At 34.6% G+C, this 25,863-nt stretch overlaps 1 protein-coding gene across 1 annotated transcript in view; it reads left to right on the forward strand.

Annotated features, from left to right (window-relative positions):
• The window catches only part of SNTG2 (syntrophin gamma 2), a 301,458-nt gene that overhangs the window by 246,937 nt on the left and 28,658 nt on the right, over positions 1-25,863 (forward strand). The window contains exons 12-14 of the mRNA XM_074820798.1: positions 6,155-6,271; positions 14,978-15,049; positions 19,644-19,886. Of these exons, the coding sequence (XP_074676899.1) occupies positions 6,155-6,271; positions 14,978-15,049; positions 19,644-19,886 (432 nt within the window). The remainder of the gene's footprint in view (positions 1-6,154; positions 6,272-14,977; positions 15,050-19,643; positions 19,887-25,863) is intronic.

Genomic DNA, 25,863 nt, shown 5'->3' on the forward strand with positions numbered 1-25,863 from the left:
AAACTGAGATTGAATTTTCAGACTGAGTTTTCTTCTTTGAGGACTCTTGCAACAGCTATAGTAAACAGCTGTAGTTTGAAGTTTTATTTTTTCATTTTGCCAGACTGCAGAAGAAACAATTTAAGTCTTTATTTGGTGAGGAGGAGAACAGCTTATTACATGTATTCTATTGTTGTTGTAATATTGCTAAAAATTAGACATGCAGGACAAAAAAAATTGTGATGGACCTGAGTTTTCCACTTTTATTTAGCTCGGTTAGTTCCTGCTGCACAAACAGTGCTACTGATTTAGTATAATATAACAATGCATAACCAGTAAAGCAACTTACTGGTACCTGTCTTCAAGAGTGACTTTTGTGGTTTGGATCCTAACATGAACAAAACAGCTATAGTGAGAAAAGGTGAATAATACCAGCCCAAATTTTCCCAGCCTCCTTGTTAAAACAAGCAAACAAAGAGGAGAAACAGTTATCACTACCCAAAAGGACTCATAATCCAAATTTTGCACAGGTAGCCAATTCCTGGGAAGATACACGAATTCAGATACATACCTGTCTTCATAGATCCCTTCCAGTTAGTACAGACGTGTTGCTATTTGTGGCATTCAAACTGTGCCCAGCTTGGACTTACAAATTTCATTCTTGAGCTGAAGCACATATAACACTTAAGTAACATAATTTCTAAGTTCCTCTGTAGCTTCATCTCTAAAACATTATGTTTTTAATAGTAGCCATTCAGACATAAATGAAAGCAATTGATGTACAATGGAAACCATTAATGTAATGCATCAAAACTTCTAGAATTGGAAATTTTTTTTTCAGTTAATCATTATGTATGTGAAAGGACTTTTTTTTTTCTCCAATATCTGTACTTTTCAAAACATGCAATCTACCACTTGCTTTGGAAAAAACAAAAAAAAATTACTTTAACTACCTCAAGATGTACTTCTCTATGCTTTCTTAACTTTGTATTGTTCCATTGTGCTTCATGATGTGACACTGGTTCTTAACTTGCAGGCCAAGCTGGCATCTGTTGTAGATTCTTATCCCACTTTAATTACATAAGTGTACCCATCTGTTCTGATATGTCATACATCAGAGATCTACTTGATTTTCTTTCTTCATTTCCCTCTGGAGTGTTTTGCATCATTTACTTTTCATATCTATCTAACAAAAAGTACTATATACAAAATGTACTGATTGCTTTATTAAATGTAACACATGTTTAGTTTCCAGTCACTACAGCATCTAGATGCTTTATTGCTGTAGGAAAACAATAAATGCAAATAAGAACTTCCATTTATCTGCTATGATTGGATTACATTTTGTTAGTGACTTATTTTATCTCCTCATAATGAGTGCCATTGCTCATTTTGTTCCTACAGGAACTTCTGCAAAGTGTATTAGAACATGTTAGAAACTTAATAATACATTGATGATGTATGGGTAATTTTCCAGATGTATGGGTAATTTTCCACACAGTTTCAAATAGCAGTCTCAAATTGATTATGCAGTATGAGAGTAAAGTGGGGAAAGCAATGCTGAGAATGGGACACTTCGTCCTGTTATGCCTTATGGGCACTTCTAAAAACTTCAAATGGCAGGTTTCAATCCAAATAACAGAACAGTTTTTATCCCTGGACTAATATTCCCACCCATGTACAGAAACCAAATTAAAATCTCAGTAGCCTACTATGAACCACAAACAATTTGTTACTGAGTACAACACTTGCTTCTGTTCCATATAGACTTTTGCTAAACTGAGTAATTATTCCTTCTCCATTTCTATGGTCTAAATCACCATTAAATAAACCAGTCAATAAGAAAGATGTGAGTAAAGAAAGTAAAAAATATATTAGATTGCTTAATATCTCTATAAAAAGATACATAATTATATTATTTTTTAAATATATGCATAAGTTAAACACTGATTCTGATAAAGGAAAATATTCTATTTTCCTTCTTTATTTTTTTAAGGACTTTGTGTCTTTATAGGCAAGTATACATTTGGAATCCTCTTTTCTTTATGTTTTTTCCTCCCAAATATTTTTTCATTGATTTTCCCCTCTTTATATACTTGTATAGTGTCCTTCCTTTTGTTCTTTTCAGTTTAATTTTATATGTTCTCATGTTTCTTTATTTTTGGTCTTACTAAATTGGCATCTTTCTCGTCCTAAATGTCTTTTGCTTTGTCTTTTCCTTTTTTCTTCCATATTCATTAGCACTTACCTTTTAGCTTGACATTCTGTTATTACCAATCCATGCAAATGATGGTAATGCAGTTCTAAACCCACTGAACTCACCACTTACCTTCCAGTAGCAATCCTTCTTCAGCTGCCTAGCCCGACTATTGCTTCTTCCCCAAGAAAGTATCTCATTCAGTGTTTCATACCTGACAGAGCAATCCGTATTTAAATCAATTCAACCCTTGCTTTTCTCCTGAACATAGAAAAATTCTAAAGCAAATGAACAAGCAAAAAGCTTGTGTGTTCTAGCTGTACTATATTTGTCTTCTTAAATGTATATATGTTCTGAGACTTCAGTCAGTATTCTGCAGAGATACTCTTCTCCAAATTTTAAATTGATCTACAAATGTGCTACTTGAACTTTTTTACATCTTCTTTAAAAAAACTTGTAACAACTTAATGTAGGCATTCATTTTACAGGTGGCTTTTAGAAAGTTCAGGAAATGCTACATTTTGCTTACTAGCACCTTTAATACTTAGGTAAGTATTTCATGGTGCTAACACAAACCATAGTCTTGGGATTTTAAAGACTTTTGGAAGGGTTTTTACTTTTTTTTTTTTTTTTAATTACATTGAACAATTATATACTAGATAGTTTTGTCAGATAAGTTTTTACTTTCTTTTGTAAGATATAAATCAGCAGACCATTTTTTCTTATTTCTACTGTGAGGTATATAATTGTTTCCTTGTTCCACAAATTATGTTGACAATGCAAATCTAACTAATGGTTTAAAGAAAATGAAAATTGAAAAACTTTTAATCAGCTTCTGATATCTCTTTGGAATTATAATCAAATTTAGAAACACAAAGGATCTTTTTCTATTTTTAGGGGTTTAAGACTTTCTCTTTGCTTTGATGATCTATTATTTGGTTTTTTTCTGATTGAAGTTTTTTTTTCCTGGAATTGGTGTTTTTGTTAGTCATTTCAATGCAGCAGAGTAATATTCAATGCAATGTATTCAAAATGTAACTGGAATATTACTTTTTGATTTTGTGTAGACTTTGATGAATTGGAATGAATAGGTGATCTTACATCACAATACATATAGATCAAGAGTAATACTTCAATGTTGTCATAATTTAGTGAATAGAAAGATCATTTCCCCCAAATCTAGTCCACTGAATGTGGTTTTGTATCATTCATTTTTGATCTGATGTTGAAAGAGATTTCAACATACAGAACAGCTTAAAATTGAGTTTATATCTGTTAATTATAAAAATCTCTTTGTCATGTGGAGAAGGGTATAGCTCAAACCAAGTCTCTTGATTCTGATCTACCACAGGTAGACTGGTCACAGTATGGTGTGACTGCAATAAAAATAATAATAATAATACAGTTCCATTTCAGTAAAACACTTAGAACACATTCCCAAAAAATATGTCTGCAGCTAATTAGAAAATGCAGTCTTGTGTTTGTAGCTAAATGCATACTCAATAGAAGTATCCAGAAGATTAAGTGCTACATTAAGTTGAGGCTATAACATTTGGCACTCCTATCACATCTTGCAGCCATGGGTAAGAATACAACAGTAATAGGGCCTTCACACGAATTCCGTAAAGTAAGTGAAGGAAATTATTCCCGTTTCACAGATGGAAAACTTTGGCATAAAGCACATTTTCATTGAAAAAGAAGTCTCATTCTACTTCAGTTAGAGAAATTCAGTGCCTTTTTTCCAAATTTAGAATTTTATTCAAAGAGAGTATGGTTGTCTTTTACACTGGTGTTGGTACTTAAAACCAGTGCTTACAGGCCAACCTGTGGTTTCTGTCAATTAGATAAATCAAGTTTTTCCTGTCAATCACAGAAAATCATATGTGTATTTTGAAGTGAAAACACAATCTTGACAAGTGGAATTCCAGTCTTGATACCATCCTGCCCTGAGTTTCAACTAAGAACTTCATATTTTCCTTCTTTTAATATATTAAATGAACATCTTTGGTTTTCAACAAGTTATATAGTTATATTTCTCAGAATGTGTCATGTTTGCTTTAATATGTTTGACAAATGACCTGGGCAAGCTGCAGACTTTATCTGTGACTTAGTTTTGCCATTTGACACTGTGGATAATTCCACAATTATTTGGTGAGTGCTGCTGTAAGAAGAAATGGTGATGATAATGATGATGAACAAAGAACATAATAGGAAACCATATCCTTTGCTTATCAATTTATCAATTTAATCAGTAAATTACTTTTTTAGTAAAGATTTTAATACTGAGAGGTTAATAAATGGTATCCATCTGCGAGTCAGCAAACATGACCTTATGAATGTTTGTGCCTTGTGATTTGGGCATTATTCTTTTTATCTGTATTATTTGATATTATATTACCACTCTGATAAACTCAATATATAATATAGTTTGTAGTAGATTATCAACAATACTATAGTATATTTTGTTAAAGTATTGAGGTGTCTGAACATTCTGTTTCTAAACCTTTGCTGACTGATATAGAAACAATGTTTTGGTGAGAGTTATTAAATTTACACAGTAGCAAAGTGAGAACTGGAAAAGCTACTATATTTATTGTGCTGTTTCTTAGATCTCCTTTAAATGTTAATGCTGGAGCTCGGTAAAAGAGTATAGAGAAGGGCTGTCTGGCTCAACATAATGATTTATTATTTACTTCTGAATAAGTTGATTGGTAAGATACATAATTAATACATTAAAAAACAAAATTAGAAAACAACATGTGAGATTTTCATGATATGAGAGTATGAGCATGCATCTATACTATTAGCTACTCCCTGTGCATTCTTTCCGCTTTTGTGCTCTGTTGGTAGTAACTACAGGTACTCACACTGGGCTTTCAATGAAAAAGCATTCCTGAGATCATCACATTTTTCCCAAATCTATCTGTAGAACAAATGCTGAAGTTTTCATGCGAGTTAATGAATGCCTTCTTCAGGCTGTTTCCATTGACTTCCAACAAAGCTCTGTGGGCTCAGTATATTCACAAGTACTGTGACATTTCTACCTCATGTAATTCAGTATTTTCTGTAAGTGTAGACTTAGTTGAAAATGAGCAAGCTTATCAGCAATAGCTGTATATTCAGATTGATGGATCACTAGAGATACGAGTACCTGTTTCAAGGGTGGTATGTTCCTCTTAATGTATGCAAAATGAAGCCTAAAATGTTTACATTTGTTATTTTTGGTAGGTAACTACATTCATGATATTCTACTACCACACTATGGCATTATTCCTTTATAAATTTGCATTTACCTCACTAAAAGGAAGCATGCAGTCTTACTTCTTAATTTTATTTTTTCTTAAGATTAATTTATCTGAAATGTAAAGACATGTAATACTGTTAGAGCAAAGCTGTGAAACAAATGAATTCAACATTTAATTCTACGAGAACATAAATCATCGTGAGATAAAGTGTATATAAAAAAAGTATATAAACTCTGGAAGACAATGTGTGACAAAGACACTTTCTTAACAGTGGCAAACATGAGCATACAGAAAGCTGTTTGATTTCAGATAAATACCGTGATTTGTTCAGATGTATCTCTATAGAGGTACATGTAACAGAAATTTTAGTATGTCCAAATTTTGACTGTGCTATAGATAACACAGGATCATGTTTTTTATAAACCATTGGCTGAACTATTTCAGTACACCTAGAGTTTTTGCTGGCCTAAGTGAGAGACTGCTGATCTCCACTGAGATAGGTGACTTTTAAAATGGTGACTATCTCAGACAAGATGTACTGTAAGTTTAAGTCTCTCCAAGGACTTCACTTCAAGAGCATGGTGTAGTGGTGGGAAGGCAAATGTGAAGAAGGGAATGATTCATCCTATTCCAGTATGATCGCTCTTTCTTGTGGAAAGACTTGACCTATTCAGATATATCTTATGCTCCACTGAAAAATAGAGCCTTAATTTTCAATTACTTTCTTTTATAGGTCATACATATGGGATGGGTAAATGAGAGACTTGAAGGAACTGATTCATCTCACCTCTACAAATTCAAGTTTCTGGCACTGAAGGGTTCATCCTTCTACATTTTCAGCACTCCACCGGTAAAAAAAAAATATTTTTGTGACAGTTTCATTATAAATGGAAGCCTGTTTGTTGTGTCTGGGCTTGTTTTTCCTTACCAAGTGAAGTTGTCAGCTGAGATTTCAAAAGAAGTTAAAGGCATAGATGCCACTGAATTTCGATAAGCTTTAGATATTTAACCTCTTTCAAGGTCCTCTGAAAATCTTACTGTACCTGGATAGTTCAAATAATTCCTAACAGGGAGTAAGTGTTTTACTTTTTAAAGTCGTTAAGTTCAGATTTTTCTCTGGTTGGTTAGGCCCAATATTTCTTACCTTATTTATTCTATTTTGTAGATATGAGTTGGTAGTTACTCTGTTTTCTTAAAGACAAAATACATCAGGAAATAAACCATCCATACCATTAGTAGATACTTGTGGATTTTGCACACAGGCAAAATTGTTACAGAGAATCAAATGCTAATTGTACAGTTTGAACAAATGACATCATCTTGCTTTGATAGTTTACATAGCTAGTAATGAGAATTCTATTTCACAGCAGATGACTTATACTTCAGTAAGAAAAAAAATAAATAAAAATTAATTTAAAAGAATGAAACAGAGATGAACTGTAGAATTCTAAACTCTTAAAAAGTGACCCATACTTACCACGTGGTATTGCTTTATCCTTTCTTTTTTCTCTGGAGAGCCTTTGCATTAAGCAAATCAAAAAGAATAAAATGTGGAATTAGAATGCGATTTCAGTTATACAGCTTCCTTACAGTTTTGCTCAGAAAGTGGTCAGTCTCCCAGTTTCTTCAGGTGATCCAAAGAAAATCTGAACCTTTACATGTGTACCATCTGCAGTACATTTGGGAAGCAATGCATAACATTTTTTCTCTCTCCAGATTGAAATTCTAAATCCAATGATTCCTATTAACTTCAAGTATTTTAAAATAGCCAGTAGTATTCTTTTTAAAATGAGACATCTGGGAAAAGTAGGTTTTTTTCCCCTCTAAAAATTATTTGTCTATATGTTAAGTCAAGGAACTAAAATTTGATTTAATTACTACAATGAAGTTAAAATGCAAAAACAATACAAAAATATTAAACAAATAAATAACATAGCACATGAATGCTTTTCCTTTATACATTTTAATTATTGTTTTCAGACTCGTTTTTGAAGAAACATTTTTGATATAATTAAAACTATCCATCTACATGATACTAATTGGGGATAAACTACTTCATTTATCGTGTTCAGGACTCTACTAAGAACAGACAAGTGAGGATGAATGTTTGGTAGTATTCATACCATGTTACTTGTTAGTATCTACTACACTGTTTCTGCATGATTTTTTTGTAGAAACAGTGGCTTTTCAAAAAAATGAACAAAGGGGGGGACCCCTTTGACCAATGTGTTATGTCATCCCAGTAATCAGATACACCAGTAACTGTGACTGAACCTATAAATCATAAAACCTGTTGACCAGTTTTCATGTTATTTAATCATTCCACAGATGTTTTATATCAGGGGGGAAAAAAAAAAAACTAACAGGAAATTGGCAGTTTCCAGCAACCACCCACCTCCAGAATTCAAACCTGGATCTAAAGCCACACTTCCAAGATGATTATCAATGTCCTGAGGGCACCTCCAGCCCTGACTGTCCCTGGCCCTTTTCCCAGGGGCTCCCCCCACCCTTCCCGCAGCCCAGGACCCCATTGCAGCCTCTCCATGGCCATCAGCCCCTGCCCCAGCAATGCAGCAGGGCCAGTCTCCAGCTCCTGTCCTGCCCAGCCATGGGCCCCAATGAGCCAAGCACACCCACAGGCCCAGCCTCAGCCCATTCCTGTCACCAGGGAGGTGCCTGGTGCCCAGAGCTGGGGCTGCCCCCAGTCTCCATGTCTGCCCTGCTCCTATATGGGGGCATGTAGTCGGCCTGGCTGCGATAGAGGTAACTTTCTTCATAGCAGCCCATATCACAGTGGGTTTTGTATGTGTGACTAAACCAGTGCTAACACACCAGTGATTTGACTGTTGCTGAGTTCTGCTTGCACAGCGTTTCTCTGTTTCTCACACTGCTCACTCTGGGGGTGGGAAAGAGGTTTGGAAGGGACACCGCCAGGACAGCTGACCCAAATAGGCTGAATACCTTACGTACCGTAAAACATCATGCTCAGCAATAAAAAATGGGGATTTGGTTTTCAAACAAGTAGCCATTGCTTGGAGACTGGCTGGGCATTGGTCTGCTTGGGGCAGGCAAGGTGCAATCACCTTTGCATCACTTTCTTTTTCATCTTTCCTTCACTTATTAAACTGTCTTTATTTTGACCCACAATTTTCCTCGTCCTGTTTTCTCTCCCATCCCCCTGCGGGGAGACTGGGACTTAGCAAGTGGCTGAGTGGGTAAGCACCCAAGCTGTTGGATGGGGTCAGCCCACTACAGGGCGATGGGGTGGGCCCTGGCTGGTGAGGACCCTGCCCTGCCAGACCTTAGGGGAGCTCCCACAGCACTGAGGGAGCCGCCAACCCACACTGTGCTCTGACACTGGTTCTGTGTCACGTGTCCCAGCTCTGTAGCAGGAAACACAGGTGCCCACACAAAGCCATGCATTTTCACTACTTCACTATTTTTAGGGATACTATAGTACTGCTCTTACCATTACTCCCACTGACTTTTTTACTATATTAAGGGAAACATTAAAAAATGGATTATTCTATCACAAAAATACAGATGTTTTAACTTGATCTTTAGAAGATAAGTTTAATGTGTTTTATTTCAGAGATGTTTCGATGATGCTATTGCTGAATATATATACTGAGTAAATGTAGTGTATCAGTGTATCAATGTAGTGTGCACAAAGTAGATTACCTACAAGTCATACAGTTATCTTTAGTTTGAATGGCCTTACCCATAACTTTACAACTGCTTATAAAAGGATCTGGTACAATTTCTACTATTTTTCTACTTCATTGTGTGTAAAAGATGGTATGAATGTAAATACAGCTGCTAACTTTCATAAGAATGGAAAACATAGTTACCCATGGGCAAAAATAAAGAAAATTGTGGAAAAAATGTGGATATTATAATACAAAAGAAATCACAAGTAACATTTTATTTATACTCCATTTCAACAATGTCTCAGATGGTGTTTCCAAAAATGTAGAAGATTCACCATAGAAGTAAATATCAAGAACAGTGTGATTAACAGAAAATGGTCTTTCTGCATCCCTGAAGTGGCTTATCTGGCTGCATTTAAGGAATTTACAGATTTCATGTACAGATTGCTATATTTGAATTGTGACACATTTCTGAAAACTGCACACGTGAAAAACACCATTGCACAAATATACATTATTATTCTGTCAATGTTAATATACAAGCAATATTTTATTATATTATAAAAGCAACTGATAAATTTCTGTCAATTTTTAGATCTTGAAAAGGTTCTGAATTTATAAGGTTCTGAATTTATATTCTAGAAGAAATTGGGGAGACATTATTCAAAATCATCATTGGAAACCAAATTATTTTTATATGTCATAGTTCAATTACAAAACTATCTTTTTCAAAATGATTAAATAAATGACACTGAAGTGATTTACATGAAATCAGCTAGGCAATAACTGCATATGCTGCTTATAGTTTTAAGAAAAGGAATAAATACAAGAATAATGTGAAAGTAACAGAAATAGTTCCACCTTTAAAAAACATTACAAAGAAGAAAAGCTTGCATAATGTAATTAGCACACGAGCAGTGCTTTGCATGCTAGAGTACTGCTGTGTAAGTTCGAACTACTTCTATTTGTAATTTACATTGTACATAATGTCAGTGTGACATGCTAGGAAAGAAGTGGCGATGAGTTGGAGGGCATAGACTTGACCATGAATGCTTTTGGTGAAAATTTCTAACTACACACAAGTCTTTATTTATTTTGTTCACATATTTGCTAGGATCTGACTACTCTTTAGTGTGTGTTTAGTACCATCAAGTCTGAGTTGTTTTGTATGGTTTTAGACTTCTTATACTGCTATAGCATTTCATCTCAAGAATATTTCTTGATTTTTTTTTTCCTTTTTAATATCATTTAATAATTTTTCAAAATTATACTTAGCTCATTTTTTCCAGTGAAATTAATTACTCTTGACCTAAAAGTATTTCATCTTTTCCCTAGACCTTTTTAGTACTTCTGGATGGGTTGAATGCTTCTGCTTAATTGTCAGAAAATGCAGCATTCTTTGTATTCCAGTAATAAGTATTACAACTACTTTGATCTTTTTTTCTTTACGTTTTATTCTTTAAATATATTCAAATTTTTTTTTAATATTTTGGGGGGCACTGGACATTTCTAGAATCACATTCAATGTTCACAGTAATTCAAATAGTATGTTATGATCCCTTTGGCTTTCCAAGTTTTGAAGTGTGATTCTATTTTACATGCACCCCATAGTTATTTCTCATGTCTAGTCAATCCTTTAGTACTGATCTCTGAATAGGCATGAAAGTATTTTATGACTATTTTATAATTGCAGAATTCTTTTCTAGGAAGTAACTGTTTTTCAGTTTGTTGTTTACTACATGTATGCATCAAAATGAATTTAACTTTTTATTTTCCTCTATATTTTTTATCATAACTTTTTAAAGAAAAATCAAGGATTAACATGCATTTAAAGCTAAGTATATTTGGAATATGAGCCTGAACTGATGCTGAGATCACTTGGTCTAAGTAAAACTATATTTTAGTAGTTTATTTTTTTTTCAAAAATCCACTGTAATGCCTGTTTTTAAAACTCAAAGAACTTACAGAAACTCATGATGAAGTAAAAAGTACTTCTGCAACATTTAGCACTTTTGGAACTCTACATACTTATTTCAGTCTCTCCTTATGGACTTAAAATTGTAACCAGGTTCCTATTTTTCTATCTTTGTTCATTTTTATTCTCTCCATGATTAGCTCAGTGTTATATATGAGTTTACAAATGTGTTCTTTTACAATCTTTCTGAAAGGACTAATATATCCAAATATCTGCAAAACCAAGTATTCAATACATCACATAATGCATTGAGTTAGCTAAGGAGTTGGTCTTCTGATAATAATAATAGCATTCAGCTACTGGTGGTCATAGATTCATGTATTAGACAAACAAGAATTAAAGTGGAAGCTTAGTGAATGCTAATTGGTACTTTCATGTATTTTGACCCTATTTTTGACACTTCATCAAAACTAAACTCATATGAATGAAAGTATGTCTCACTAAGTGACTCATTCTGAGTATATCTTTTTTGAAACATTTTGTCATATCCTTTACTAAAAAATAATTCTCTTGTCGTACTAAAATAAATGCAGAAAATTGCAATGTATAGAATACCTACATGACAAATTCCAAGGCAACTTGAGAAAAACTTTTTAATTGCCTAAGGAATATATTTCAGTACCTCATTCATCTTAGTTACTTATCATTACCCAGTTATTAAATGTGTGATGATGGATAAGCCTGCAACAAATTGAAACCTCCTTTAAAGCAAATGAAAGGTATTGTACTTCTGTGAACTTTTCTGCTTCTTTCCAGCTGTTCTCATTGACTAGAAGTATATGATCATTTGTGATTTTTTTTCTAAAGCAATTCAGTCTATAACAATAACATTTTAAACGTAGACATGCTATGATAGTTCTGAGAAAAGGATAAATAATGTCAGCTGTCTCTTTGGATTCTAGTATCCCTTTGTAGTATGTTTGCTTCCCCTCCTTAAAATCCCTCTCAACATGTCATTTGTGTTCTCCTGATGACCTTGCACACTATGATATTCAGACTATTTCACTCTTGGCTTTAAGTATGGTAGCCTTTCTCTGACATACAGTAAAAGAAAATCTTGGCTTATATAGGTGCTGACAGTTATCGTCATCACTAGCTATCTCTGCTGAAAAAGTCATAAGAGGTTACAGAGAATCAAAGGATGAAAGAGATGCACAGGATAATGGGGAGAAGGCTGAAGTATTCAGAGCTAATTTAATGGTGCAGCAGTGTCACCATTGTCCGTGGTAGCATCATTAATAGCAGCAAAAAACCCCAACAGTTTAAATTAATCTTCAAGAATCAAAACAAATGATATGAGCAAATGAAAGTTCAGTCATGTCTCAACAGCTTTTAAGTTACAGCCTGTTTCACTAAACTCAGTTTCACAAACAGCAAATAAGTTGGTGCTTATGCTTTTATATCTTGTCTAGCCACTAATAGGAATGAAGGATTCTCCTACTTTTAACTGAGATTGAAAAGAATCTTTCCCTTCAAGAAATTCAAGACCAAAAAATGAACTAGCCACCATTCTAGGCTGTAAACCTTATTTTGCAAGAAGCATGAAGATCCTTTTTGAAGATCAGCAGTAATGAGCCAAAACCTGTATTATTTCATTATTTTATTTTCAAAACAGCCATCAAACTAAAAAAGATTTCCCTGTAAATAAGGATTAAGCAAAGATTTGCAGTACTTGCTCAATGTGAGCATGTTTAAATGTATATTTCTTTATGAATTGGCTTTATAATTCCTCAGTTTCAGTTTTTTCTAAACTTGTGTTATTGCTTACTCTTAGCAATAATTAAAAACCAAAACTCAAATAAAATATTGAATCAACCTTACTAGAAGGAAAACAGTAACAGAAATCTAAAAATCAGAAATGTATGACTCTGAAAATTGCTACATTTTATGAAGTGATGGGAGGACAAGAATAATATCTAAAATTGCTTTAAAAACACTTGCTAAAAATGTTAACATTAGATTTAAATTTCACAAAGTTCCTTTAAAGTAGTACTAAGTACTTTTAAAGGTAGCTATATGCAATGTTTTGAGCTTTAATTTATGGTGAGAAATTGTTTATAATATAACAGAAAGATTAAGTATATAACATGGTTTTACATATTCCACTCCATGCATTGTATTCAAGTGATGTTTCTCATTTGATTGTTAAAATATAAAAACTGTCAAATGGAGAACCCTGGAATATAAGTCCCTTTATATCCTGAAAAGATGTGGTGGTGGAATTTCTCCATGTGGTTTCTCTTCCAGAGATGTGGTTTCTCTTCCAGAGGTCTTCAGTCCCATTTGCAATAGGTGATTCATCTCATCTAAATTTAGTCACCTAGAAGTTAAAGATCTAATCTAAACTTAGAGAAACTTCTTTTCTTGTTTCCCAATATGTTGAAATTAAGATTAGATTATTAAGAATTAAATTAGGTTGTTAAGATTAGATACCTCTGATGTCTTAATTTAGATGAGATGCTTTCCACACTAAGAAGAAAGAATTCAGGTGAATTTTGAAACACTGCTTTGAAACATATAGCTGTGAGGTCTACTCAATAATAATGTTCATTAGTTTCAACGGGAGTCAACATAAGACCGTATAAGATTAGAAAGAAACCAAGTTCACATTGGTCCTCCAACAGCACTCTCTGAAATAACATTTAATAACCAGTAGAAGTCACATCAGTCTGCTCCTAAGTGTTGTAGGGATTTGGATTTGCACCATTTTACTACCATTTTGCTTAATGGTTTAGAATTTATGAAGACCTGGAAATTCAACTTAAAAATAAATTTTAGAAAAATCATGTTGATCTTCATGCAAAACATTAGGAACAAGATTGATTATTATATGTCAACTATGTGCTACTGTGAATACAGAGAAAAAGAATCTGTTCTTGAATTTCGTAGGTTTTTCCTAATTAAGTTTCATCCACAGAAGCTAGATGTTTTACAGCCAAATTTTACTTTACCTAAATAATTTAATTTAATTTTTCTGCTTTCTTCCTTTGGGAGGAAGGTGGGGACAGGAAAAGCTGCATCTGCCCTAGTATTTTAAAGTATCCAAGTTGCCATTAGAGTCACTGAAACACTGATTTCTATGGCTTAAAAGCCCTAGAGTTACAATTTAGTCAAATTCTTTGTATGTCTATGCAGCCATTCCTGTGCATTCACCAAGAACTAGGATTTTGCTCTAAAATATATAATCAAAATAATGTGTATTCCCCTATCCTCTTATAGATAGCTTCTTTATTTTTTTTCTTTCAACTATATAGTGTATATACTGTTTTTGAAGGAAAACAGATTATCACATTATATCATGAACTAGACTTTAGGGAAAACTTCAAATATCATTCTAACTGTCAAATTTTAACAGACTGTCATGTCAACAGGATAAAGTAACAAAATAAAAAGAAAACAAAAAATATGTCTTCTCATTAATTATTAAGCACACAGCTGACATTCTTCTTAATTTCAAATATTGCAGTCACATAGTACTTTTCAGTTTTTAAAATAAATACTAAGATATTGCTGCCCAAGTGTATATAAACTCAAATCTTAATTTAGGAATGCAACTTGGTGTGTTGATTGTAAGATTTTTTTCAAATTGAGACATGAAGCTGAATGCGTTTGAAACTCTGGGTTCTCTGTGTTAGCATATTGGAAATTAAATACGCTTATGTAACTCCCCACAGAGATTGCAAAGAGGTTTCCATCATACTCTTGTAATAATGGGGAAAAACATCAATGAAATTATTTAACACCTTTTAATTATAGTAAGACTCCTGTAGATGCTGTTTCTTGTAAAAATTGAATGCTAATTGACAGTCTTTTCTAAATGCTGGATATTAAATGTAGTAATGTGCCTATGTTTAGAGCATTCAGTAGAAGTCATCTGTACATGATTTTAGAATAAAGAATGTGTTATTAATATTTTCTTTTGATATTATAGGTAAGCACACTAGACTGGGTACGAGCTGAAAAAATCTATAACCTCTGTGAGGTTCTATTTAAAATTCACAAGGTAGGTTTCCTAATTATTACAATGATATTATTTAGTAAAGAAGCTTGCCTTTTCTGTTAATGATAAGCTCAGGTCAATCTTAACTAGGTGTAGCTAACATTCAAATAGTTCATCTGTTGTTAAAAAAATCTATTTGCCTATTTGTAATGGCTAGTGCATTAGCTATGCAAGTATAAGAGAATATGGAAAATGAATTAAGCTCCAAGGGACCAAGTTACTAAAATGCTTCCATACTGAAGAAATTTTTCAGTATTAGAGGTGGTCATATGAAATACAGGTGAGACACACAGCTAAACATAATGAAGCTGGATATTGCTTTTTTCTTAGTGGTTCAGAATTTTAAGTGAATGTGATGCAGAATGCTTTTGCTGTAATTCCTGATCTATATAAAGATACTTTTATTTAATATCAGTAATTGGAGGAATAAAATTATGTAATTTTTAGGTCATATGCAAATATTATAGTAGGTTTTATCTTACAAAGGGCATCATGGTGCATTTGTGTACCATAGAATTCTTCATTTTTTTCCACCACATGACACAAGGGTGTCATGTTTTCTGTTTAGCTTGTCCCAAGCAAGGATTTTGGGCAAGACCTTAGCAGTCTATTTAAATAATCAACTTACAGAAGATACTCTCTAACAAGTTGCATGAGATAGATAGATTAAGCTAGTTCTCTGCCAGCTAAGCAAAAACTGCAGTGAAGTAAGGCTACATGACAGCCTCCTTGCCTAAGAGAGTAAAACCAAACATATTAACAGGTGGGAAAAAAAAAAAAAAAAATCAGTCTTTTTAGATAAAACGCTGTTTCACTGGAAAATTACAAATCAACTTGAGTTTTCACCAGCTCCTGTCGTACTCTCTACTGTTCCTCTTTTGACCATGTACTGTTTTAGAGAAGGAAGGTTGTTGCTCTGCCACCTGTACAGATCCTGACTTATCATTGTGCTGAAGGAGAACGGCTTAAGTTTTTTGGTTTTGGATTGTTTTGTTTAATTTACAGAAGGAAAAACAAAACAAAACAAACAAACAAACAAAAAAAGAATAAAAGCTGAAAGACCCGACAATAACACTCCATTCCCCTTTACTGCCCTGTTCAGCATAGAGGTGAGTTCTCTGTAACGCTAAATGACCACATTCTTCAAAGAATGGGGTGGCAGGGAGTTTCCATGTCCTGACTGCTCAACTATATGTCCCAAACTGACTTTCAACAACATAAGCATGTTTCCGACACCAGTGTTGTTGACTGTGATTTAAAAATTTTAAAAAAAATAGCAAACATGGTGACGTTACAACCAATAGAACAAGGAGCACACTTAATTTGATAGAAATCTAGAAAAAAATCTCAAATATGAGCTGACATCTGCATTTTACAGAGGTGTCACTCCCATTAACTGACTGCTAAAAGAGCTTCTGCTGATGTCAGATGCCAATTTCACAGTCCATCACTACGTGTTTTTTCTCTCTTGTAAGCCTGCTGTCCCTGGACAGGGGAGGAAGATTCTCTTCTCTGGCAAAAGTGGGGAGAGAGAAGGGTCTTGGCCAGTGTCATGCCGGGAAAATAGCAATCCTGGAGTTCAGGACTTGAGCTCAGTTCCACAGTGCAGGCTGCAGGAGCACAGCCATATTCTTGTAGGCATAGCAGTATTTTAATGTGACCACATCTTCAGCTGGATACATGTGGGCAACTTCAGGTCCTGCACATCATCAAGACAGCAGCAAAGAGCAGAGGTTCTGTCCCAGGTTATTTATTCAGTCTCCTTAATATTTTATTTAAATTTACTTTTTCCTGATAAATAAGTCAGGCACCAATGAAATATATACTCATTTTGCCTTTTGAAAAGATTTTGCTGTGATTTGGGCTTTGGTTTTGTTTTTTTCACCTTTAAATGTTACTACTAATTTGAAACTCAGTCCTTCCTTGAATATTCTGGTAATTTCAAGGATAATCTATCCTTAAAGTAAATTCCGTGATACTTTTTTCATTAAGAAAAAGAAGTAGAAAATAAACTACCCGAGATTCAACTCTTTAATGTTCTTGACATTTTAATAAATTAATGCATAATTGCCGGTCTTCATGAATACATTAGCTAAAGTGCAACAGCTTGAATTCCACTCTTTAACATTTTTTCTGTTGATTCTTTGATATAAGTGACAATAAGGCAACCTGAGCAAATCCAAAAAGATAGGAAAAAATGTTAAGAGATTAAGGTTTCTACATTGCAGACTGAAAGATGGAGTTTATGTTGTAAAAATTGCTGTTTGGGGAGGGTGTTCTGAAGGATTTTCATAAGTTGGTTAGAACTAGTGCAAAGCTGTGGTGGAGAGTGCTATTGTATCTTCTCACAAAAGATGGATTTTAAGGAGAGGTGCGCTTGTTACCTAATCGTAAGCTTCTTGCCTATGTTTATTATGACACAAGAGTTAAACATGGACAATAAGAATCCAAAATGTAAATTACATTTTAAAACAGAATGTTTGCTACATTTTAAACTTGTGTGTGTGCATACATACATATAAATACACACTTGCATACATGAACATATGTATGCAAATATGTGAATTAAAATTCACATGTATATGTTATGCACTTGCATATTCCTGGACATTTAGTGATAACAACCACTTGAAATGTGGTTGAAAATGTGATCTCTTTTATCTCATGTGTTTCTTCCTAAACCTTGCCTCATACTCCATATTTACTGGAACTGTTACTGAAAATTTGTATTTTTCAGGGGTGAGAATATTAGATGCATTTTTAAAAGCCACCTGTCTTAAAGACATTTTATTTTCTTTTATTGCCTGGTATTTTCACACATCAGATTGTCACATGCAAGGTAAAAAATATTACTATAGTATTCCATGAGGCAGGATGAGCAGCACTGAGTCTTGCAGCAGATATAGATGTAATACCTGTCACTCTATAGATGCCAAACACCAGATGATATGCAGGTATTTTACTCAGCTTCCTTTTCACCAGTCCAAAGGATAGTTGTAAAATAACTTTGAACTTCCTCAAGACTGTTCTCTCCTCAGGTAGCTGCAGGGCCTTTTTTGACAACAAAGTGCTGCGTACCCTGGTGGCATTATGTGCTGCTTCTGAGGTGCCCCATAAAACATCCGTAGCTTAACTTGACTAAATTGCATAAAGTTAGATTTGCTAGCTTTGTGTTATTGAGTAATTCACTGGCACAAGAAAAATTTTTAGTTCCCATCTCAGTGTTTTAATCCTGTTTGTGAATATGAGAGCACTACACAGAGGACGGTGTGCTAGCAGAGCGTTTGTTTCCTCTGCTTTTCATTACTAAAAAGTGGATCTTCACTGCTGTCCTGCAAGGGTGGTTGTGTGTGCATCTAGAACAGGAGCGATACAAGACCCTGGACATTTAAGCATTTATTTTACATGTATAGAAATATTTTACATTACATTTGGATGCTCAAATTCCAGTTTGTTTGTTTTCCTGTGCATGGAGTTTCAGCTATAGCCTCAATAAGGTATGATGGACTATTAGAGGTCCTGGAAAAATAACTTCTAAATCTTTATAAGGCTTATCCTTACTACAAGATTCTAGGACTTGGGTACTACTGGAAAGCTGCATTCTGGTCTTTTCAAAGCCACCTAAGTCCAATCAAGAATGACTGCTTTTATCTCAGATCTGCTTGACTGGAGTCAAGACTCCTACACCTAACCTGGAGTGCTAGAGAAAGAATATTCTGTTTGCAGGTGCCTTTAGAAAATAAGAAATAACATTCTTTTTGCCAATTACTTTCTTTTGTTCTTTCAATCTTTTCTGCCCCATGTCATCATGGAGAAACAGAGATAGGAAGGGGCCCTATCTGATAAATAGAAATTTTAAAAAATGCGTAATTTGGAAATTCAGTCAGTGAAAGTACTCAGATGTATAAGCAGTAGCTTTTTTATTCAGTTTTCTTTTTCTCTATATTTATTCTAATCAATGAAGTCTTGAAAGATTAGGGAAGTTCCTTGTAAGAGTTTCTTTCCATTTACAAAACGTTCTGTTACAGGGATATTTTTCATTATGAAAGACTAATGTGAAGTTTCTCTTCTTCATCTTGAAGGTGATGGCAGGATCTCACTTCATTCCCCATGTAGTTGCAGAGCAGCATTGGCAGCTATTAGGGGACATTTGAAAGCTCATGTTGTCATTTCCAGAATTAGCCCTTGGGTGCTTGATAAATTACCGCATTCCTTGGTGTTTAGCATATTGGAACCCAATTAAAACAGAGTAGTTATATTCTCCTGTAAAGCTGGTACACAGTTCTTGAACTGTATTCAAACAATTCAGGGATTTCCTTCCTTTTCACTGTAAACAATACATTGCTACAAAATTCTTTTAAATTATGTATGTATTGCTTAGATAACTTTTTTGACAGTAATTAGGAACTGCAGAAGTTGCTTAGATTACATGATACAGGGTAAAGTAAATAAGAAGCAAAGAGAGAAGTTGTCTTTGAAATTAATACTTAATTCTCAGAACATTTCTTCAAGGTAATTATTAACATAATGACATAACATATCCAAGTACCCATCACTTGCAGAAGACAATGTTAATTTAACTGTTTGTTTTTGCTAGATGAAGAATCACATACTGAAACATGTCTTTCAGCTCTGGCTTGCTGATGATTGCTGGCTACAAGCAAACTTGTATTTAGGTATTCATCAGGACTTTGATCTTGAAGACCAGAGGCCATATTGTTTCAGTGTTATGGTTGGACATGGCAAGAGTCATTATTTCAATGTAGAGCTGGGCAGCGAATTGGCAGTGTGGGAGAAATCATTCCAAAGAGCGATTTTCTTGGAAGTTCAAAGAACAGGGGTAAGTAATAAATAATTTAAATCCTGGAGCCATTTCATCAGTAAAATAAGTATAACAAATTTTTAGATAATTTGTATGTTTAATAATTGTGTGAGATTGATGTCCTCCATGACTAAGAATCTGAGTACATTTTAATACACTGAAGGCTTCTGAAAGCTTCATCATCACATCAATATTTGTATGTCAATGACTACATAATAATAGTCTGTGAGGTGTTATGACAGTTTGAAAATTGGAAGTATTAATGTGTAAGTTGACCTTGATTATAACAAACTGGAAAGTAATATATATTACTACTGGAAAACAGTTTCTGTGGAGATTATTTAGTCTACCTTGAACATGTTCTTCCAGAAAGCTTCCACTCACATAAGGTAAATACGTTATGTTTACATAATGGTTCTGTTTTCAAAGAAGAAATATTGCTCTTATATTGTTAATTGTAAATTATTGGGATCATCCTTGTTAGCACTGGAAGAGTTTGAAGACTCAGCATGAAAGTGAGAGGAAAGTTTGTGATAGTCTTAAATCCTCAAAATTAAACAGCAGATTATCACTTTCTACTGGCTAGTAAAATTCTCTCAATCCAATTATTTTCTCAGATCTGAGGATTCACGTCCCATTAGGTGGTTTTAAATCTAAGATCAAGATTCCTGGTATAGTTGTCTAAATGTGGGTATCTATTAGCGTTGTGGTGACTAAGCTCCCATTAGAATCAGTGAGTGAATTTCAAAAAATGATTGTGCTTATCCTAAAGCAGATACTTTATTCTAGAGAAGATATTTTGTGATACGAAGACAGAGAAGATAAATTGATTTTGATTTAAGTTGCAACTTAAAGCACCTCTATACTGTTATATAAACAATTTATTTGCTGAACGCCTAGATCCATACTCCCAAGGGAATTGGACCAGTGGTATGGGAACATATGGATTAAGAGTATAAGCCTTCTCCAATTAAAAACATATTTCCACAGTTTAGCACAAATGCAAGCTTGATCTGGTATGTTTGGGTTTGCAGGGACCTCCTAAAGATGTTTGCCATAGCGAGAGGACTGGATCACAGCACTGCATTAGCACAGATTGCAAGAAGCAGGAGTCCTAGCGCAGGTGTTGAATCAGCTCTTCTAAATTTTCAGATCTCTGTGATTCTAACAAGGTTTGCAGGTGTCTTGTCCGACGCAGTGAGTTACGAGGAGGGTGAATCTTTTGAATTCCCTGAGAGCCTGCATGCCAGTGGAAGCACCGGTCTCTTGTCGGCAGAGCCACAGGGCAGGCCGAGTCACCACAACGACTCAGAGGAACAGTTGTGCTGGTGACTTTATTAGTGACTGAATGGAGACAACTTGGCAACAATCAACTGATAACCATCCTGGAAAAGAATAAAGGCACTTTGGCAATGACACTATTTTCCCAATAACCCATCAATGATCAACCAATCACAATTCAATTCGTGCAAAACTTATACACATGAATATATGTAAGAAAGAGAGACAGCAGAAGGAGGAAAGAGGGAAGAGAGGAGGAGGGGATAGGAAAAGGGGAAATGACCACCCTTGGATCCCATGTTGTCGCAGAGTAACCAGCTTGGTCCGTAGGTGGTGGGTCAACAAAGACACACGTGGGGTGTTGCCTTTATATAGTCTTCTTACGCATGCGCAATAGGTTGTTCCAGAAGGTTCTCATTTTCTCTGGCTTGTACCTGCACAGTTAGGCAAGTTCTGTCTCTGGGCAACAACGGGAAGGAGGGGGAGAGAAATGGCCCACCACCCTCCCTCTGCCGAGCTTGCTCCACTTCTCCCCCACAGGGCGTCCCACTCAAGTTGTTTGAGACATCCTCTTTACAAACAGTTTCTTGTTTATGAACAGTTTGTGACAGCAGGCACTTGCTTAGAACCCTTCCAATTGTCTCTTTGGACTGATGGGGTAACAAAAAAGATTTTGTAATGGTGATGCTTTTGCTCCTGCACTTCTGAGACGGAAGGCAGTTCTTCAGAGAAAAACTGATTCTTCCTGAAAAATTGCTGGGCATCAGAGAGGGATTAATAATGCATATTGAGTATGCATAAAGTATTTTCGCACATGAACTCTTCAAAAAATGATGTTTCACCAACCATTCAATGTCCTATTAATTACCCATATAAAAAGCAGGCAATATATAATTAAAATTAAGTATAACAGGGGTGGAGATTAGCTGGTTCTGTATCTGTTTCAATTTCTGTGGTATTTATTGTTAAAACTCAAAACTTGCCATTCTTTTACATCCTAACAATCTTAAAATTAAGGAATGATTCTTTGCTTGTGGAATGATCTTTTTTCATTTGAATTCAACAATCCTCTAGACCCATATCACACAAAAGACATTAGTATTACTTCCAGCTGTAGTTTAACCTATCTGAAACATCCAGGAGAGGTATTCAGTTAAAATCCTGATTACAGTACCTAAATCTCCATATGTGTGTTCCCATATCTTTTCTCTCACTCAGTTGCATACATTCAAGTTTGTTGTAAATCACTATGTCAATAGGATGCAGAGTGCTGCGGTCACTCTCCAACAGTGAAAAATCTTTTGACTCCGCTGCTTACTTCCTTCAAAACATAAGTGCTACTTTGAATGCCCTTCTTTTCAGAAGGATATCAAGAGCAGTATGAATGAGGTGCAACTTAACTTTACATTGATTATATCAAGCCATAGAAAAAGAACTGACATTTCAGTATCCAGAAGACTGAAGGTTGTCACTGGTAGGTTAGATTGTCCATAACAATTATTTCTTTAGGAGAAGGACCATAATTGCAGTTGGAAATACATTTTTATTCATGAATGGTTGGGCAAAATTTATGGCAGGTGTTGCACTGCACTGTGTCATTTCAGCCATTCTTATTTAAATGTGGCTTCGTTCTGTTTACTGTTGAGGGTCATTAGGATCTTGTCTTTGACAGAGTTGTTGTTAACCTTATCCTGTACACATTTTTTGTATTTGGTGTTTCTGTAAGAGTTGTGTTTCTAAGAAGATTCTGTCCTTACACAGTTTATGAAAAGAAATGTTAAGGTCCAATGGTATGTTCAAAGGTGCTTTTGAATTTTATCTGCTCATGTTGTGTCATTTTTTATACATTTCTTCTGAAAATGGCAGCAGCATTAAATGGCAGTAAGAATGCAATAAAGCAAGAAGAAATCCCCCTCACAATATCATTCTCCTTCCAGCTATCTTAAAACCATATTTAAAGCTGCAAATGCTTACAAAAAGGAGTCTATCGTGAAACTGTGAAATTCAGTGACCCCAATGAAATTAATCTATTTACAAACAATGATAGCAAGCAAACTTGTGTTAAATCCTTGTGTTAGAAATACCTATATTTTCTTCCTAGAAAAAATACTGTAGTCACTGATGGCATAGTTTGGACAAAATGGGGCAATAAAAATGCAGTAGAAGTAGGGCAGGAAGGCAGTTGAAAGGTAGAAAAAGTGCTGTTAAAAGTATTTCCATGAGATTGGTAATAAAAGTCAGTATTGCAATAGAGGAAGATAGGCAGTGAAGTCCTCTCAGTCATAACTAGAAGTTCAGTCATCTCCCACAAATCCCAGCAAGCCTCTCTGTCTCATCTGGAACATCCTAAACAGTGCAAGACCAATTAGTGATGCTCAGATGAAGTAATTTTTCCTCTTCTTTTTTTTTTTTTTAAGTTTTTTACAGTGTAGACAATCTTCAAACATAAAAGGCTAGCATGTGTTCCAGATCTCTTACTAATTCTTTGACCCTTCAGGGTAGTCTTGTCAGTACTGTGGGATTTTATTTGATGGTTTTCAACACTGTCTTTTTTTAAGTTACTTTCTCAATATTATTCCCTCTCCTCAAACTTTCCAAAGGATCTTGACTCATCTGAGTCTCAGATACGACTGTTAAATTAATGCAGAAACATCTCAATAGGATGATTTGGTTCTTTGGAGTCTTCAGTCTTGTTCAGCAGGAGGATAGAGGAGGTTATTGTAATAGTTTCTGGTAGCGGACAGAGGAAAGTGTGACAGTAATACAGTTGACTGTTGCCTGTAGAAAAGTTGGACTAACAGTTCTGGCATCTTGAAAGTTTGTACTTGTTACATGCATGGCAGAAGTCAGAGAAGAGGAATCTGCTTCACAAGGTAGAAGAGCTCTCAGGAGCCTGAAAAAAACATGCAGGGGGAAAGTCATCTACTGCGGTGTCTAAAATACCTGCAATTGGTGTATAGTGAGGAAACATGGTTACATACTCTCCTCATTTACCTAGGAACTTCTAAACACAAAAGAAAGTTTTCTCTTTGTGCTTCCAGCTGTGATGCAGATGCTGCAAGCTCTTTCCAGTCCTCACAGCTGAATAACCTAGTTTCATGAAACCATTTACTTTGCTTGGAGAAAAAAAGTTGTTTAATATGAGTTACTGCAAAAAATAAAATAGGTCAGATGTTGGACTCCACTCAATCATAGCAGAATAATCAAGAAGTTTTTCTGCATGGTTATTTTCTGTGCTTAAGGTAAGTAGTTCTAACAAACTTCTTTCCATTTTGTTCTGTAACTCAATGACTGATCTTGACAGACAAATAAAAATATATATTTGTTGAGGGCAGGGATATGAATGTATTGTGCTAAAAGAAATGTTAGCAGTAAAATTCATGTTCCTGGAATGATACAAATTCCTCCTGTGAAGAATTAAAAATAAAATTTAAAAAATTTTCGCAAATGTTGTAATAATATTTCACTTAAATCCATGTCATGTGAACATCATTGGAAATCCAAAAACAGTTTATAATGAGCATAAATGTACGATGCAATTATTCTGTGTTTTCCCTCTTTATATTTCAGTTAGTATGTAGCTGCTTCTGTGGATGTTTTATCTTTTTGTATGCATTTTTAACATCTACTTACTTTCCTAAGAGTTAACAACAAACCATTCTCTATAGTGAGATTCTTGATGCTGAACATGTAAGCCTGACTGGCTCATTATGGCTCAAATTTACTTGCTGATTATGTCTGTTCCTGGATAAATGCAAAAATAATTATTGGGAATAGTTGTGCAAGCAGACCTGGAGCTTTGTTTCAATAGGATTCCCATATGAAGCTCTCAATTTTCTTTCCACAAATATTGTGCTGCTAAAACACCATGATTAAAATTCCTAAAAAAAAGAAACAATAGTTAAATGCAATTAATAATATTTTTTGTGTGTGTGAGCAACAACTTTTCCGTATTGGTTGGTCCAGCCAATCTCTGTTTTTATCTGTGAGCTTGAACAGTGTTCCACACTTAGAGAAGATGACAGACATGAGAATAGCATACATTACAATATCCTTAGTTCACCATCTTCCTGTTCCAGATGTTGATTTCCATCTATACACTGTATGTTCCTCGAGATGATCTATATGAAACACCTGAGGAGCCTACAGCCACATTATTGATGATTGAAACAGAACAAACCAAAAAAATTATGTAATTATTTTAAATAAGCGGTTTACACAATATCCTTTCCTCAGTTTTGTATCTCTTTCCCGTTTTGCTTGATGGACCATCTCTGATTAAGTGTCTCGTCCTGGTTACTTTTGGATATCCTCTCTTCTATTCATCTTTTTAACTTCCTTGTAATATCTTGTCATAGATTTTACCAGTTCATCAGTTTTAATTAATTTCTAACCCATTCATAATATTCTCATCTGAGAAAGATGAAGCTGCTTTCCATGAAACATACATTGTTTATTGTACAAATCCTTTCAGAATCCATACTGTTGACAGGTTTTGGTTTTCAGCACTTGTTTTTTTTATAGTAAATATTTATGGTTTTAAAGTTTTCTTTATAAAACTTATCCATGTAATCTTCCCTTTCATCCCTCGACTGCAGCTCAGGAAATAATCTATGCTATCTCCTCTTTCCTACAACTGCTTGCTGTTTGTTCTGGACTGTTACTTAATTTTACATGCCTATTTCTGTTAAAAATCCTCTGAAAGGGTTCACTA

The sequence above is a fragment of the Strix aluco genome, chromosome 3, assembly GCF_031877795.1.
Source record: "Strix aluco isolate bStrAlu1 chromosome 3, bStrAlu1.hap1, whole genome shotgun sequence".
Lineage (NCBI taxonomy): Eukaryota > Metazoa > Chordata > Aves > Strigiformes > Strigidae > Strix > Strix aluco.